The sequence below is a fragment of the Anastrepha ludens genome, chromosome 4, assembly GCF_028408465.1.
Source record: "Anastrepha ludens isolate Willacy chromosome 4, idAnaLude1.1, whole genome shotgun sequence".
NCBI classification, from domain to species: domain Eukaryota; kingdom Metazoa; phylum Arthropoda; class Insecta; order Diptera; family Tephritidae; genus Anastrepha; species Anastrepha ludens.
This window is the reverse complement of record NC_071500.1, coordinates 114,623,345-114,641,400: the sequence shown is the minus strand read 5'-3', so window position 1 is coordinate 114,641,400 and position 18,056 is coordinate 114,623,345. Positions and strand designations below refer to the sequence as shown.

The 18,056-nt window shown below is 39.2% G+C and overlaps 1 protein-coding gene across 2 annotated transcripts in view; it reads left to right on the top strand.

The window, feature by feature from the left end:
- Window positions 1-18,056, top strand: part of LOC128860689 (whirlin) — a 110,914-nt gene that overhangs the window by 15,014 nt on the left and 77,844 nt on the right. For both annotated transcript variants that reach the window (XM_054098349.1, XM_054098348.1), the window contains exons 2-3: window positions 15,737-16,545; window positions 16,632-16,764. In XM_054098349.1, the coding sequence (XP_053954324.1) occupies window positions 15,748-16,545; window positions 16,632-16,764 (931 nt within the window). In that variant the 5' untranslated portion in view covers window positions 15,737-15,747. The remainder of the gene's footprint in view (window positions 1-15,736; window positions 16,546-16,631; window positions 16,765-18,056) is intronic.

Sequence of the window (18,056 nt, the reverse complement as noted above, 5' to 3'; positions counted from 1 at the left end):
GGTGTGCATTATCGCGTTCCATGTTTTTCGCCGTCTTGTTCAGTTTCACTTTTCTTGCACTATTAAAATTTATTTGCTATTTTTATGCCTCCACGCCAAGTGTTGTAAAGAAGGACAAGCGCCGCTGTTTAAAAGTCACAAAAGTAGGAACTACAACAGCCAACTGACTGCGAACTAAGTCTTTGCGAGAATTACACTGCTGCTTTCTCTCCCGCTTTCTTTTTTTTTTTTAATTAATTTGTGCTCTAAGTGCAAACTTTTTCAATAACGTCCCAATAAGCTTGCAAATGTGCCACAAGTGTGTTGCATCCAGGTGGTGAAGGTGGGACCTTTCTGTGGTGCTCACTCGCATGACCGCACAATTGTATGGAACTCTTTGCTGGAGTTAGTGCAAGAGGTGTACTAAGCCATTTAAGTGGCATAATTCATATTTTATGGCAACACTTAAGGTATGCGAGGGCACTTTCTTACAATAGCACAGAGAAAATTGAAAAACTGTTCGTTCTTTCAAGCACAAACAGCACACTCAGGATGCCATCTGAAGGCAGAACAGCACTCACATAAGCAAGGTAAACAGGGTAAATCTTCCTCGTTGGTATTTGTTGCCTCTCCCGTCAGTGCATGTAAGCACCGAGGTCAACTGATGTTACATCTTCGGAGGTCAGTGGTTATTTGGTGGACTGGTAGTAGTGCCATTCCTTTTTCACATTCGAGAAACCAATTGACCAGATGAAATGCATTGCTCTGTGCCGAGCGAAAAAATCGTCTGCAGTGAGATCTGAAAACTTCCAGGGTCCAGATTGCTAACAGTGTGATCCCTAATAGTCCTAGGCAAGTGGTTCGGCAAATGGTAATTATGAAACTAAAACTCTAGGGAAGGCAACTGATACATAGCGGTATTACTCCGCTTGGCAATCAAAGTGCCAAAGATGTCGTACGTTTTGATTATATCTTCATTGAGAGTATTCCAACGGGGATTTCGGCGGTCACCGCGGCCGAATGGATTAGTGACTACCATTCGGATGTGCACAGGTTCGAAACTTTGAGCATGGAACACGAAATGACAGAAAAAGTGTTTCTAATAGCAGTCACTCTTCAGCAGGCAATAAAAATCCTCCGAGTGAATTCCTGCCATAAAAAAGCTCCTCATAAAAAATCATGTGCCGTTCGGAGTTGGCTTTAAAACTGGAAGCGCCCCATTTGTGGAACAACATCAAGAAGCATGCCGCAAAAAGGGTGTAACCACCAATTATAATTATAGTACCGCTAAAAGCTATTTCCTATAAAAGTAACAGTGAAAGAGGCAATTAACATTTTCGTGTAACGAAGAGCTCTGCGTACGACCCTTGAACCGCATGTAGAACTAGCACAAATACCTTTAATTGCACCGCATCAACCCCACCATAGCCATTATCTGCGCTGCAGCTCTGAATGCGAAAGGGCTCTACATAACGGCAACGACCTTTTCACGGGCCCGCTTAAGCCCGCTGTAATACTTATTCGCCTTTGATTCTTTTCAGGCATTTTTTCTGCTCCTGTTATGAGACGCTCACAACACTTGACAGTTTCACCGAACTAAGTAACACTTCCTCGTACTGCTGGTGCAATATTCTCAACCTAAATAAAATCAGCTTCGAAAAATTTAAGAACCACCAACTAGTTTCAATTTCGTGGCTTCAAAAATTTAAATATATATAGTGTTTTCAGTGTTTCAGTTCCAAATTGAGAAAAAGCTTCCTTTCACATGCGCTTGAAAAAAATTACTTATCGCCGTGGTGGCTGGTGTTTGTATCATATATCGATAAAGAAGGAAGAAATTTGCGCAAAAGTGCATGAAAACCACTGTTACCCTATCTTGTGAGACTGCCACTTTCACACAAATACAGGTGTTAAATTACTAAATCGCAGGGCCGCATTCGACCCCAGTAACTTATATACATCTAATACACGTACATATATTTATAAGACTAACGCCTGCTTCATAGCAAATAGCCTAATTCCATTTCAAAGACTTCTGCGTATACCTACACACATAAATATCTTGTCCTGTACTCGAACACATTTAACCCTCTCACACCCATTGCAGGTTAAAGTGTGTGTGTAATGCATGTATAATCTCATAGCTCAACTCATTCAATTCATTCCCACCTGCGCATCTGTACTTCAATATTTTCTATTTTATTCCACTTTCTTTCATATTTACTGCGTCTTAAGTGATTTTTGCAACAAGGGGCGTTGAAGCCGCCACAGGCAGAGCGCACAGGTCAGAGCGACATTGCAGATGGCGTCCTTTTACTTATATCTATCTTCATATACCTTTACGAGGGTTGGCTGACGGCTGTATGTGATGCTGCATGAATGTATAAGTAAATTGCGAATATGTGTACGTCTTACACATAAATTTGTGGTTATGGTTGCGGCTGTGGCTGCAACGGCGGTGAAGCCGAAACCGAATCTAAAGCTGAAGCTGAGCCTGCCGGCGCATAAATAGAAAAGGATTATTTTCAATGTGCGAGAAAGTTGATTTTTCTTACTTTCACTAAGCTATAATGGGGTTGTTAAGATACCTATTTAAACAGTTGGCGCTTTTTTTTTGCTGAGCTACTATCGTATCGCTGTTGTTGTTTTCCTTACTTAAGGTTTAAATATATTCTGCATATTTTTTTATCTCCTGCAGATCTCTTTGGTGCGCACAGGTACTCTGTAAAATATGCAAGTTTATTTGCCTATGTAAAGTTGCAAAATGTATAGGGTATTCATGAAGGAATAGTAGGGAGCAAAGCTTAAAATCGAAATTCAGTACATGCGACCGACAGTCGACCATTCTACCTGGGTGTGCACGTAGCTACCACTCAGGCGCGTAAATGGGACATTAAAAATGGAAATATCCTACTATGCGATTGAATGCGTTTAGATGGCATAGCTTTTATCTAGTAAATATTTACTAAAAGTAAAATGGAATTTATATATTAAATTAAAAAAAAAACTACGGTCCTAAGCTTAAAAGTATACAAAACTAATAATAAAATCCATCCTTTCTTCTGCAAGTAGTTATTTGTTGCCATGATGACTGAATGACACCAATTCACTTTAAAATTGCAGGAGTTGTCAAGCTGTTGTCAAAGAGCTAAGTGTTGGATGAATGCATTTCTATTCTAATAGGCCGAACGAAGAGGCTTGGGCTACTATGGATTGCTTAAAAAGGGTACTTCAGATTTCAAATAATGGTCACCTTGCTCGTGTGTAAGCATCTGGCCGGCAACTCATAGGGATGAATGAAAGGAATGTTACGTAGTAAATAGGGTATTTATCAGAAAGCACGAAAACTGTAAAGAGCTTTTCACATATAGCTTTGCGGTATAGAGTTACCATATTATCTAAAAATATTTTACATATAAATATTTTACAATGCCTCAAGTGAAGCCTCACAAAGTATTTACTTTTTACAAACTCCCACTAATAAAAGTCCTAAGGTGTGATACCACACTTGGTGGCCAGTCCGAGACCGAGACGAGAGATAAATTGTTCACCGCAACGACGACGCAGTAAATCCATTGTTTCACGACCTGTACGGCTAGTAACGCCATTTTGTTGGAGGCAAATGTTGTGGAAATCACGGGCTTCACTTTTCGGCATCAAAAAGTCATATATCATGGAGCGATAATGTTCGCCATTCACTGTTACATTGGCGGCAGTCTCGTCCTTGAAGAAATATGGGGCCATGATTCGACCAGTCAATAGGCGATTATTTTCAATAGATTTAACGGCTGTTTTTGAATGGCTTCGGGTGGCTCTTCAACTCAAATATGACAATTTTGCTTGATTGCATTGAGCCCAAAATGGGCCTGAGCGCGCGATGAACACTTTTTACAGAGCGTCGATTTTCGAAATGAAGCGTAAGTCTTTCCATGATGAAATGTTAATAAATACTGAAAAAAATGATGTATTTAGTTTGACAGTAGTCACGTAGTCTGTCAAAAACCCCATCGGGAAAAGTATCTACAACCTGATTACCCTTTACTATGAAAGGCAGGCCAATATGAGACTAAACCAAACGAACTATATGTGGTTGGAGAAGGTTTTGGGGAAAGCGAAGAATAACGCTGTCAATACTAACCGCAGATGGAATCAGTAAGGGTATTAAATTTGTAAGAAAATTTGGTTTCCGATTCTAAGCGAATTGAAATTTATTTAACTAGTTTTAACTTCATCTTCTTTTGTGGTTCTGCGACCAGTTGCCATGACTTGACCCTTTCATTGCGCGTGTGGGCGCTTGCATTGCCCACGCAGTGGTGCCAAATGGAAGTTCGATCTAAATTACGCAAAATGTTTTTAAGTCCTCGGGTAAAATATATATAAATAAATGAAGTATGAAATTCAGTTTATACTTTAACTGTAAAAAAAGTTAATTTCATGCGCAAACAATAACCAAAAGTTGTAAAACTTCAAAAGACTTAGACATTTTCAAACCTAATCAAAACTTTGCCACAAAGTTTGGCAACTGTCCCAAAAATTGCTGCTATGTCGATAGAAATTTGCTTTTCTAATACCATTGCATTTGAGGTCTTTAGTCTTTATTTGCGTGTATTGACGGCGAGCAGCCAAGCCATAACTTTTAATTTAGTTCACACCTGTGCTTCATATTTTTCTACGTCGCCAAAAGAATAACCATTTTCATGTATAGGTAAACAAGCTGATAGAAAACTTGGAGCACTTATGAACATATGTATATATGTATGTACAAGTGTACAATATTTAGGCAAAGGAATTCAACTGTAGCACTCGCCTTTAAGTACGCGGCTATGAAATGCCCAGCTGCGTCTTTGATATCAAAGAAATGTTAAAAAATTAAAAAAAGGAATATTAAAGAGTGAATTGGAATATCCGTAAACGGTGTGCTGGTGAAATAAATTGTTTTTGAGGCAAAAAAACATAAAACATTTCAAATGAAAGGTTTGCATGGCGGCAATTCGGTTGTCAAGTGGAGGCAGACCCGGTCGAACAGGCAACCAACCACCAAATAAACCCACCAACTAAGGCGTATGGAACAAATTGTAAAAACAAATCCAAAAAAATAAACAGTTATACAGTTGGTTAGGGTACAGTTGGGGGTGGTGGTGCTGGCACCGTAGCAAAGCAACGGAATGACGCATAGGATGAGATACCATAGTAAAAAAGTAATAACTTTCGTGACATATAGCATTGTAGGCCAGCCAAACAAAGTCAGACACACAAACACGTGTGCGCACACACATAAATTCGTTCATGAATATTGCACATTCATAAGCGGAGATACACTCATTTCATACTCATAGAATTGACAACAGCAACAACGTCAGTCAACTTTTTGCCATGCCGCTTCAAATTATGCCGCGACATGCTATGCCACTCCATGCCACGTCTACTAGTACACATCAGTACACGAGCACTGTATTCGATATTACATAGACAAAGCACCATCCTTCCGTACTAGGTTGAGTAGTGAACTCCTGGCGTTTGTAGCCAGTTCATATGAAGCATGTCGTGGCGTTCTTGCCTGCGCGCTCCGCTTTTGACAGCAGATGTACATTGACGCGATTCGGGTGCCAATAGAGAGACAACCGTTATTTGAGTATCTAATTGTGCACGCGCCCGGAAGAAATGTGGAGATTGATGCCTGGCTGAACAGGTTTTCGATAGTCGAGACTGAATGTGAGAGCGAAATTATCATGCGAGTACTGAAAACAATAAAAAATATATAAATATAGATAAGACACAGTTCTCTCATAAGATTTTTGGAAAGGAAGTTACTCCTTGAGCTTATAATTTCTTGGAGATTATCTTAAAACGGGATATAAGAGCATAGTTCAAATAATTTTTATGAAACATTCACTCACCGATATTTGACACACGTACATATGTATATTATGTATGTCAGTATTCTTTTAATAATGTCGGAAGTAATGGAGAGCGGCCGCCGTAGCCGAATGGGTTGGTGCGTGACTACCATTCGGAATTTACAGAGAGAACGTAGGTTCGAATCTCGGTGAAACACCAAATTAAGAAAGACATTTTTCTCATAGCGGTCGCCCCTCGGAAAAAAATGCAGACCACCGAATGTATTTCTGCCATGAAAAAGCTTGTCATAAAAATATCTGCCGTTCGGAGTCAGCTTAAAACTGTAGGTCCATCCATTTGTGGAGCAACATCAAGACGCACACCACAAATAGGAGGAGGAGCTCGCCCAAACACCCAAAAAGTGTGTACGCGCCAATTATATGATATATATATATATAATGGAGAGCGGCAGTGATCTTACTGATCTACCATTTAATTTAGTAAGTCATTTCTTATTACAATATACGCAATATTTTTCATTTTTCAATATTTTTTCGTAAATTGTTTATGTTTTTTTCGTGTTTTCTTACATAACGATCAAAGTTCCAACTTTGTACAAAATCCCCCAAAACTTAACAAATTTCAAAAAATGTTCAACTTTTTAATCAACTTATTTAATTTCAGTATAACAAAGTGTAAGTTTAAAGTCGCTTAAAAATGACGTTGACTTTTGAAATTTTCATTTCTGCATGAAATCCAACTCTGCAGCAACTTGGCGCAAAGTCAAATAATTAACTACAACGTCCTGAGTGAATTCATAAGCCACGTTTTAGCCCTCTGCCAGCTCTCTGATGGTTATATATTGATGTTGTTTCACAAAATGGCGCAATCTCCAGTTTTAAGCCGACTTCGAACGGCAAAAGGGTTTGTCATGAGGAGCTTTTTCATGGCAGAAATACACTCGGAGGTTTGTCATTGCCTACCGAGGGACGACTGCTATTAGAAAAACTTTATCTATCAATTGGTTTTTCATGCGCGGGGTTTGAGCCTGTGAACTTCCGAATGGTAGTCACACACCAATGCATTCGGCTACGGTAGCCGCAGGAGTTTAGTATTGAGATTTATTTGGCGTAATTAACTTACTTTGATTGCATGAGAATACTTGACTATAACTCCCTTACTTGGGACCTTTCCATGGTGGGACTTATATACCCAAAGAGCATTTTATGTGAACGTTAAAAGCACTCATTAAAATAAGCTGGGGCATAACAAATGTGGTTACGCTAAGTTTTTATAATATGCACATAAAACTTTTTGAAGTTATTATTTTCCCCTCTATAATTTTGGTATTCCATGCATGCACGAGAACTTTCGTGTAGTCACTTTGGCGTGCGAGAAGTTCATTTCTGAAATATTTTATTTTTTCTAATATAAGTAACGAGCGGAATTTACCGGTGCTTTTTTCGCCAAATATATAAAAAAGCTGAAAAGAACATCGAGCAAAAATTCACAGTTTAGAATTTGTAGTTTCGTGCCTAACGACAGGCGGGCAGCCAAACATTCAATTGTTTCCTGTTGAAATATTTCTTTTCGCCTATACTAATGTATGTAAGTGCATATGTGTACAGTTATAAACAAGAATTCAACTTTTGCTCATACATTCTTCTTTCATTGTGTCCAAAATATTTTCTTTTTACCGAAATATTTATTGCATTTTGTTACATTTCCGAATGACTTTGTGATTCTGGTGCACGTCGTGAATACTTGTAATATCGCTCAAGCACGAGTGTCTGCTTCGTAGTATAACACAAGTATGTGTGGGTATGCAAGTGTATTTCACTTAAATTTGTTTGACTTGCTTTTATTTCACGTCCTGAAACATCGTAATGCATAATTTTAAATTAATGTACTCGCACGCACACGAGTACTGGATATCTTCTCTTTTACATAAATAGTAATTTATTATCATACGCATTGTTTGTATGTGGTTATTTTGCATCTTTATGTAAATGTAAGTCCTCGTTTCCGCAATCATATCCGTGCATCCGCTCTCCACATATCCACTTCCTGCGGGTGGTGCAGCGTTGCATGAAGTGGCTGTGGTATTACCAATTCGTAAATTAGTAGGCGGCCGCCAAATACCTGTAAATGGGAATAACTTTAACCGAAACACAAGCTTTTGCTAAGCAATCGTTCCTACAAACATACAGTGGCGAGCACAACTGAGACCAGGTTGAGTTTTTTACATTATTTTTTATGTTTTTCAAGATAGTATTTTTGTTACTTATGTTTAAATATTGTTCAGTTTTTAATCAGAACTATATAAGTCATACTTTCCAGCCTCATACAAAATTTAGCGCAAATAGGGGGAGGAGCTCGGCCAAATTTCCAAAGGGGTGTAAGCGCTAATTATTATTATTATTAACATTCACTAATGATTTTCAGGTGCTAATTCAGAAGCATTTTCAAAAACTTGCATTTGCTATTGACTGGAATGCAGTGTCAAAAAGTTTACTCGAAGTGTGAGAAAACTACGCTCGGAACAGTCTATGCCAAACTATGGCTTAAAGTCAGCAATTCTCTATACTTCTTTCTACAGTTGGGGAAACATGTCATGGCCTTGTTTGGTCACAGAGTCCAATGAGTTAATGGTAGCGTCTTTAAAGTCTTCCTTTATTTCTCTGTCTAGTCGCATTTTTATTAAAAGATCATGCACAGTTCCTTCGCAGGATATTCCACACTGTTAAGTACTAACACGCACTAACCTCCTCGACTTCCTCCGATTTTCAGTCGCCTGGAGCGCGTCATTGGACATGAAAGGTAACAAAGTGGTTGACCTGAAGTTTTTGTGGTGTACATTTACCATCCTTAGACTTACTTTAAGTAGAGCTTTCTTCACCTTTCTTAACAAAACTATAGAAAAGCACCTCCTTGTTTGCTCGAATTACCAGTAAACGTCTCCAAAGGGCACAAAATACCATGCTGCCGAAGTGCAAACCTCGAAGTAATCTAAGCGCTTCCATTTAAACCAACCTTGGGGAAAAAAAATTTCCTAGAACACCGAATCAATAATTATTCCGAACTCCGAATCAATAAAGCCGAAATAAAAGAAGAAACAACGCAATGCTTTCAAACCCATTTAAAATTAAATTTTTTCCGCAAAAGTTTCATGAATCGCGGTTCAATACAAACGCAAAGTTTTTGCCATTGTTATTCATGTAATTGTATTTTCCAGTTAAACAAAATCAATGTAACCCACTTACAGCGTGTGCATAAGGTACATCAGCAACTAGACAACAGCAACAGCAACAACAAGCATTGCAAATAATAATCAGCAAATATTGTCATCTCTGTCTTGTTTTCTTTTCCGCTCCTATGATGTGTTGACTTGTACAGAGATTTGTATTCAGGGTGCGGCATAAGGAATTGATTTTCGTTGTTGTTTTTATTACTTTTAATTTCTCTGTTATCTTCTGTTTTCAAATACTAACCGAGCTTCGCTATCTGGCCATCTGCCGCTGGTCGTCACGCACGGCAGTTCTTGTCAACCACAATGGCTCGCGGTAATCTTATACTTGCCTAACTATACATGTGTGTGTGTATGTGCGTTTAAAAGTACTATTGAATGCCTACATTTTGAGGTGGAGCCTAGAGTGGGGCTCATCCTACGACTGCGCTGAAGCTCAATGGCCTCTTGCCTCTTAAAGCTTGCCTGGCGATGGCGCCTTGTTTTTGACCTCAGCGTTCGAGTTCATTTTCCGTTTTTGAGTTCACAGTCGTGCAAGACGTCTTACTTGCAATTTGACTGCTTTCTCTACCTATTTACTGCTTTTTGCCAATCTTCGTATGCGGATGCATATAAATGTATATGCCTTTGTATGCATATTTTATTTTGCTTTTGTTTCTTTCTTTTTTTTTTGGCTTGCTTTTCACGTACAATTTTTTTCGTGGTTCTTTGGCTTGTAGTCACATCTATGCCTCTTTCTGCTTCATTAATATTTAATTAAAAAATCAATATATGTGTCGTGTAAGTCCCACATTTCTGCCATTTTTCTGGGCTCCTTGGTTTTACAAATAAAAAAGAAGGAAGGAAAAAAACATAGAATATGGAGCGCCTTTTCGACGCCTAACACATTTTCATTTTTACCGGAATGCTTTGTTAGCTGGTTATGGCATTAAACTGTATATTTTGCATGCAATTTCTTCAGTTTTTTTCTTTCATTTGACTTGCTGAGAAGCCTTTCCATTTCTAGGCGATTTGGTTAAGCTTTTCGTTATGTTTTGCTTCGCGTATCATTTTTATAAATGGTCGCTGCCATATCAGCACTGCTCTGCTATTTTCTTGTGGCACAGAAATTTATTGCTTCAAAATACTAGCTGCCGTTATTTCATACTGTTTTTTGTTTTTTTTGCTCATAAATTCTTAATGTAATACTGAAAAGTATGTCGAAACGCTTTCGGACTAATACTTGACTCTGCTGCGGTTGAATGCTTCTGTTGTTGAAGATTATCTGATGGTTTTTTAATTTCAATTTTTTAAAAGAAATATGAAATAACTCTCAGCAAAAAAAAGCATTTAGAGGATAATAAATTTGGCGAAAAACCAAGAAAAAAAATGCAAAGAAAAATTGTGGGCGTCAAGAATCCAAAAACAAAAAGTATTTACGTTGCGTTCACAAACAGATTCTACTCTCTTTTTTTAACTCAAGTTTTACAGATAAGCGACAATTTTCGAAATTTTTCAAATGTAATAACTGGTCTGTTTTCTAATTCATAAATGTACGAAATCCATGATTTAAATTCATACATCGATCATAATAAGGAACGTGGCTTGGCGAATATCGGAAATGGGGCACAACTTTTTATTTTTTTTTCTTTTTTCTCTTAATTGTTTTTCCTCAACATGTTGCTCACGCGCGCACGGCTTAACGACTAAGGATTACTTCTAAGAGTGCCTAAAGCGTCCTTATAATAACTGCCTCCGTCATGGTATAAAAATCATCGTCGGGGACTTCAACACCAACATGTCCAAGGATGGGCTTCTGGCTATACTGAAGCCTGAAGCTGATTGACCTCGCTTTGCTCCGAACATGTTGTCTATAACATCAGGCTATAACATAAAATTAATGAATAAAATAATTGATGCTGTTTAACACGAGGAAGAAATTACAGCTTCATTTAACTCAATTAGGAAGAATGAGAAGAACTTGTGAGCTTTGGACCACATTAAAAATGCTAAGATATCTTTAGTTTGTGTGCTTATCATACAAATATTCAGGGCGAACTCGAGACTTCTTCCTTTTTTTTCTTCTTCTTCAGTTGAAGAGCAAATCCTCTTATTCAACAATTAATGCAGTTACTACAAAAAAACAACTATTACAAAAATAATAATAAAAAATATATTTGTAAAAAATTATTATTAATTTTCGGTATTAATTATTATTATAATTTCGAATGGTGAACGTCCTGGTGGCCTCGCCGTCAGTGGTTAACCCATCATCGTGGCTTTGGCTAGTCGATGGTCAGGCATGTTTTGCACATGATTTTTCTACTCTCTTTTGCGTCTTCTGCTCCACCTGCCAATGTCTTGCATATCGCATATTTCTCTGACTTCTTCATGGCGTACCATGTCATGTGTTTGCTCGCCCATCTTTTGGCGTTGCTCCGTTATAACAGAAAGCAGTGTGCTAAAACTGCGCTTATTTTGGCTTAGTAGAGATTCTGTGTGCTTAGTATTGAGAGTCGGACCTAATTGTCGGGCGATTATGCAGGTGGTTTCGTAACATCATCTTTCATTCGCTGCTCTTACGATTTCTTCAAAAATAAGTAGCCTACATGTTCTTAAATGTTTAAATGTAGATATCATCTTCAGGTACCGCATCACACTGTAACAGTGTCACGGCTTTCATTACAGCCTGAAAGTTTAGTCTGACAGACACTACATTAGTCGGGAAGCAGAAAACTGAACGAGATCCCCAGATATTCGGAATATATGGACACCTCTGCCCACCCTGCCCTCGAAATTCGGAGATGGACCTGAAAGCAATCTAAAGCCAAATCCTTTCAGCTAGTCTTATGAAAAATGGAGCTACCATAAGAGTCTTAGCATATCATTAGGGTCTGCACATAGCACAGACTCTTTTATCAGCCGAAAGTTTCATCGCGCTAAACTACTTGGGCGCACACTATCAAAAACTATCAAAAAACATTAATAGCTGTATAACTTTATGTTATTTACTTAATAGTTACCCTTTCCTTCCCACTTCCTAATTGCTCTTTTTGTGAATAGTTATTTGTATAATTATTAGAAGCGCTAAAAGTACACTCGAAGTGTTATTTCCTTCAAGTTGTACTTTTTATTTTTTCTGGTTGCAAGGCAAACTCTCCTTCTACTTCCAGACTCTCACGTCGCTATCATTTACACGCAGCATTTACTCAAGCACTAAATATTCTTTTTTTTTTTTAATTTTCTTCATTAAACGGCAAGCATTGACGTTGGTGTGCTGGTATAGATTATGCAAATTTATGCGCAATTATCTCGCTCGTCCATTCACAAACCGACTCGCAGATGAACCTTTGAATAATTTGAATTTTTTGCTTCTCACTTCTCAATTGATTGCGCTTTCTCTTAAGTACGCATAGATATTTCTAAAGCGCAGATTTTAATTATGTTTTACATTTAATTTCCGTCTGTTTTTTCTGCTATTTTCCTTTTATATTTCATCAAGTAATTTCATTTTCCTTCGCGTGTACAATTAGTATTAATTTATGAATATATTTAATAATTAGTTTCTACATTATTATAATTGAAAAGAGCGCAAATAGCAATTGTCATTATAAGTATGACTCGTATTTGCATTTGCTAGCCGCGTGACTTGGCAGACCCAGGGATAATTGGTGTGTGCAACAAGTACGTCGCACTGACTTGGCATGCCAAGAAGGTGTAAGGTGGCAGCATTACGAGTAAAGGGCACACTCGCCTCTCTAGTAGCACCATTTTGTTCCACTCAAGCATGCTTACTACTAAATTTCACATTTTAAATGTCACGTTCGTGCTTTTTCGCGCTAAGCTGGCTGAGATTATTTGGATACAGTACATATTTAAACAGCAATATTAGCAGGGCAAGCAAAGCCAATCTAAATTTTATTAGACCACATAATGTTTGCGTTTCTATGCGGGGTATGTCACATTGTCCAAAGTCAAGCATTTACAATTGCGGTTTGCTTCACGAAGAGTTCAAATGCTTGCTGCTCGACCGGTTGTGCAGTGGGGCGTATGAGTAATATTTCGTCGGTACATAACAGCGACACTAGTCCTCTGGCAATTTTCAACTTAAAACACGCGAATGCAGCGCGTAAATCACAAAAGTATGTTATGCCCACCATTTTTATACTCACTATCAGCACAGGGAATTGCTCGGCGGCATTGTTGTTGCAGTTGTTGGTTACTACGGTTATATTGCTGCGGCTTTCGATGCACTGCGGCTATGCGGTTGTGTTGCATGTCATCTCGGTAGCCGCCGTTTGATAAATACTCCTATTGCAAGGCACAAGTTCTGCTCGTCTGTGAACTCGTGTGTGTGTGTAGGTACATGTGCCCATCATTTTGGCTTTCAAACGCATTGCAAGTGCTGCGTACGCCAAGCCCACACACTTTATAGTTCAAATGGAAAGCTCACGCATTTGGCTGCGGAGCCAAGAAAATGTAATAGTATAGGTGTTTGTAAACATACGCACTCGCAGTACTGATACAAATGTCTAAAATGCAGCAAAAGTTGAGCTCAGCACAGACAATAAATCCTTCGAGAGTGCTTTACTTCACTTTACACGCTTCACGCTTCACTCTGCGCGCTGCGATAGCTTTTTGTTACGCGGCTAATGCATATATATCTATGTGTATGTGAGTAAATGTGTGCGAGTGCTTGGTAGTTTGTATTTGCCTTCGCATTCGCTCATAACTAAGAAATTATTCAGCGCTTTTAATGTTCCAACAGATTGATTAAGCTGTTCTCTGCCCGCTTGGGACCTCTTAAACACTGGGTTAGGATGTCATGTTCGCACAACTACATAATACACACTTAAGTAAATACGAGTGCAAAGATTGGTTATGTTACCGTCTATGCATTTACTACTGCGCTGAGAATTGTGATGGTAAATAGTGTGGGTTTATTAGTGATTCATATCCAGATATATGGGTTTGACTTTTGATTGTACTAAGCGATGTTAAGTAGGTTAAAATTGAAAAAACGAAAATTATTTTTAAACTATTTTTTAATATTTCATCCACTTTTATAGTCCAGAAACTCAGAAATATTAGCATGACAGAAATTCGGAAACTTATTACATCACTCCAGTACTAACTTTGCATCTACATATGTGAATTACCTCAATTAGCATAATTATAAAACATATAGGGTAGACGAAGTTGTAATCTGGAATAATTTTCATTGCGCTCAAAGACTGTAGGAGAAAATTCTTTACATTGTGACCTCACCCGAATATTTTAACATGAAGAAGGTATCTGCATTACTAATAAATGAGTCGATGTCTAATAAAGTTGTGAGAATTTATACAAGAGAATTGGTAAGCGTGGGTAAATATCATTAATTGAAAGGTAGTCCCATTTTATTGGGACCTTAACTCTCGAGCCGAGTCTTTCCAGTCCGTGGATAAGTCCATAAGTTCCTGAAACTTAAAATGGTCGGCATTGCCACTTCAAAAAATCAAAATACACGTCAGAGGAATGTATGAGTTGGCATCATAAGCCACTGGTTCACTTAATTTCAGTGCGATTGTACCACTACGAGTTGCGATAAATACTTAGTATGGCATTGGATGATCAGCGAGTGAAAGTACAGACATCTGAATTGACTACAGTTGCTGTTTTTTTTGGAACAGTTTACTTAACGCTGCCAGTGTAGTATAGTCACCCATCGTCTTCGTCTAACTCATCTAACGGTAGGTCCAACGTACTGTTTTGATAAGTTGGGTGAAAAGGTGGTTAAAGGAACGCGGGTCTCGCGAGGCAACTGAAGCTCTTCGTTTGCAATGGGTGGTGGTTGGACTCCGATAACGGCATTCAAAGATTGAAGGCTTAGGAAGGTGGTCAGGGTATTCTGATGAATTTCGTTTAATGTCTGTCTACATACTGTCAGATCCAGTAGTTGCAGTTGTGCTTTGTCCTGGATCTCGCCGTTATAGTTGAAAAGATACCTCCTCACATGTCTGGGTTATAGCTCAGACTCTAGCAAATGTCTGCAGGCGTGATGCCTTCGGTGACTACAGTGTTATCATATGGCTCAGCACTTTTAAGAAATATAAGAGAAAATAAGAAATAAGAAATAATAATATTATGTTTCTTATGGTCCGGTAGACGAGAAGAGCACTCTCTTGTCAAATAAGTCTTACAAAATCTTGCGGAGACATCCCAGATGAAAATAAAAGTAATAACAAACTTGATGAGTGGACTTAATGTAACATAGGAAGGGAACAGAGACTGTATGTGACATCACAAACGAACCTAATACCATCCCATGAATTGGAGAAAACTACTTTCTTCGGCCATTCCAAGCTAATGAGAAGCTGCATTCCACCATTCTCTTTTCAGCTGCAAAACTTTTCATAAGACAAATTCATCCCCTTAGTTCTCTTGACAATCTATGACAGCCATATGAGAAGTTGTTTAAACTGTATTTAGTAATGTAATGTAATAATAATAATGTAATAGGGTTACGAATTTTTATGTTATTTTCCGCGGCACACTAAAAGGTCTTCTAAGCCCCTAAGAGCCTAATATTCGTATTTACTCTATTTTACAAGCTCAAATATAGTTCATATTTCTCATTGCACACTAGAAAATAAGCAAATATTCCGAAGCTCCAGCTCATTAATAACTCCTTAACTTATATTCATTTTGCAGTGTGTCTTGTAATGCGCCTTGGGGGCGGCTTACCATACGACGGCGACCCCCCGACAATGAGCGCAGCTGGAAATGATTATGCAGAATTATGCGATCTTGGACCCTCACGATGGAGTTCGCGTGGCTATTATTATGCACCTCCTGCACATGCGACCGCCTTGCATCCTAGTGCAGCGCCTGGCCTACAACAACCGCAATCCTCATCGAGCGTACCGACTGGCAGTTCAGCCGGCCTCAGTGCGCATCCACTGCGCACACCAAGCAGTTACGAGGCGGAAGACGTTTCGTTTGGTATGATAAGTCCACCGCCGGGCGTGATCGGTTCGTCGTCGGTTGGTCTTAGCGGTACATACGGCATTGGTTCGCGTATCGGCAATAGTACGAGTTCATTGCGTGGCGGCCGTTCTGGTCTCTATTACTCACCGCCCGGCACGTCGTATACGATTGTGGAACGGCCACATTCGCCACACTACTATTACAATACGGCAGGCGCGCCAACCAAAGGTGGTTCTTTGCCGGGTCGCGGTTCGTCATATCTATCAGCTTCAGCTACTAGCCACATGGCGGCCACCGGTGGTGGGGGCACACTGCCCAATTCAACGGCGACTATGGGTGGGCGTGCACACAGCAGCATGGGTATGGCAAATGGCAATAAAAAGCGACCGATCTCACCGGAGCAAGTGCTACGTATGTTTGGTGCGACACAGTCGTCTTCAGTTCCTACAAGCAGCTACCACTACAGCAACGGCATAAGAGATCGTACCGGACGACGCAGTCCGGCGAGTAGTCCACCTTCGACCACGCATCAGGTAGGTGAAAGAAGATGCAATTTTATTTATTTCTGTACGTTGGTGAGATTTTAGAATTACATGTGGGCTGTATTTTCTCTTTGCAGATGTATCGTGAGCGAGATCGAGATCGTAGTATAACGAATATTCATGAATTAACCACACGTACCATTAACATGTCGCGCGATCAACAGATCGACCATGGTTTTGGTATTTGTGTCAAGGGAGGAAAAGACTCAGGTAATTACAAAAACAAGAAAAAAGCAAATATTTACAAAAAAGCCATAGCCATGAAGCTCACACTGAAGTGCCCATTTCCCACAGAAATCTTTTCTGGGAATGTCTGTTAAATGTGAATCTTGCCAGGTTCCAAAATTTGTTAGAAATGCTTGTAATGTTGAATAATATCCACGAACTTTCTGCATCCGAGTTCGTTACTTTAAGCCTTTAATCCCGCTTTGATTTTCGTCCTTATTCAAACGCCTTCAGCTTTGGTCTGACCTTGATCGACGAAGATTGTCTTTCACTGCCTTTCATAGGTCCTCTAAAACGCTTCTTAGCACGTTTCAATATACAAGTACACTGCATACATACACATCTGAATAAGTGTGCATGTGCGGGTGATACAGTTGAATGTAATTCGATATTCTTTGTTTTCCTTTTGCGCTTTGACGTTTTTCCTTTGCATAGTAGTCAAGCAAGCAGACAGACCGAACATTCTTGTACATGAGTACACTGCGGCATTTCACAAATGCATAGAAGGGAAGCAAGCAGGGCAAGTAAAAACAATAATGCTGGCAACAACAAGAGTATTAACCACAAAAGTGCCAGCAACAACAAAAGTAATGCTCGTACGTACGTCAATTGCAGCAGCAGCACCAGCCACCAGCTACCAACCACCAGCAACCGGCACTACTGTTGTCGCTTTTTGTTTTTTATTTGGATTTGTGTGTGTTTGTCACCCTCTTTTGGTGTCCTTCAGTTATTGTTAACACACCCACACAAGCAAGCAAACAAAAACAAGCACGAAAGTCGCAGTGATATCGGAAAATACACATTGTGTAGCAAACAAGAACAAAGCAGAGCAACACAATTGCAACGAGCCGCAAAGACCGCAAAAAACGAGCGCGGGCCGAGTGTTGCAGCTGGGAGAGAAGGGCAAGCCCATATAAATACGTGCACCTATAATTACGTAAATATATATTATATTAATGCAGCGCCATACTTTGGTACTTACATACTTAACTTAATGCCAGTTATATTTATAACCGTACGGCGTTGTTGTAATTTTAAAATCAATAAATTTTATTATGGCTCGCAGGGGTTCGCTGTCATAGAAAAGACACCGCTCAGCTACATTACTTCAACTGTACTTAGTATTCGGGGCGAAAGTGCAATGATACTAAATATCTGTTACAAAGGCATTCATGCGCGTACATATATACATACAAATGTGTGAATCCATGGGTCTGCTTCGAAGCGGTTCAGCCACTATGGGCAGCGCGGCAGATAATTGTGACCCACGCACGCAC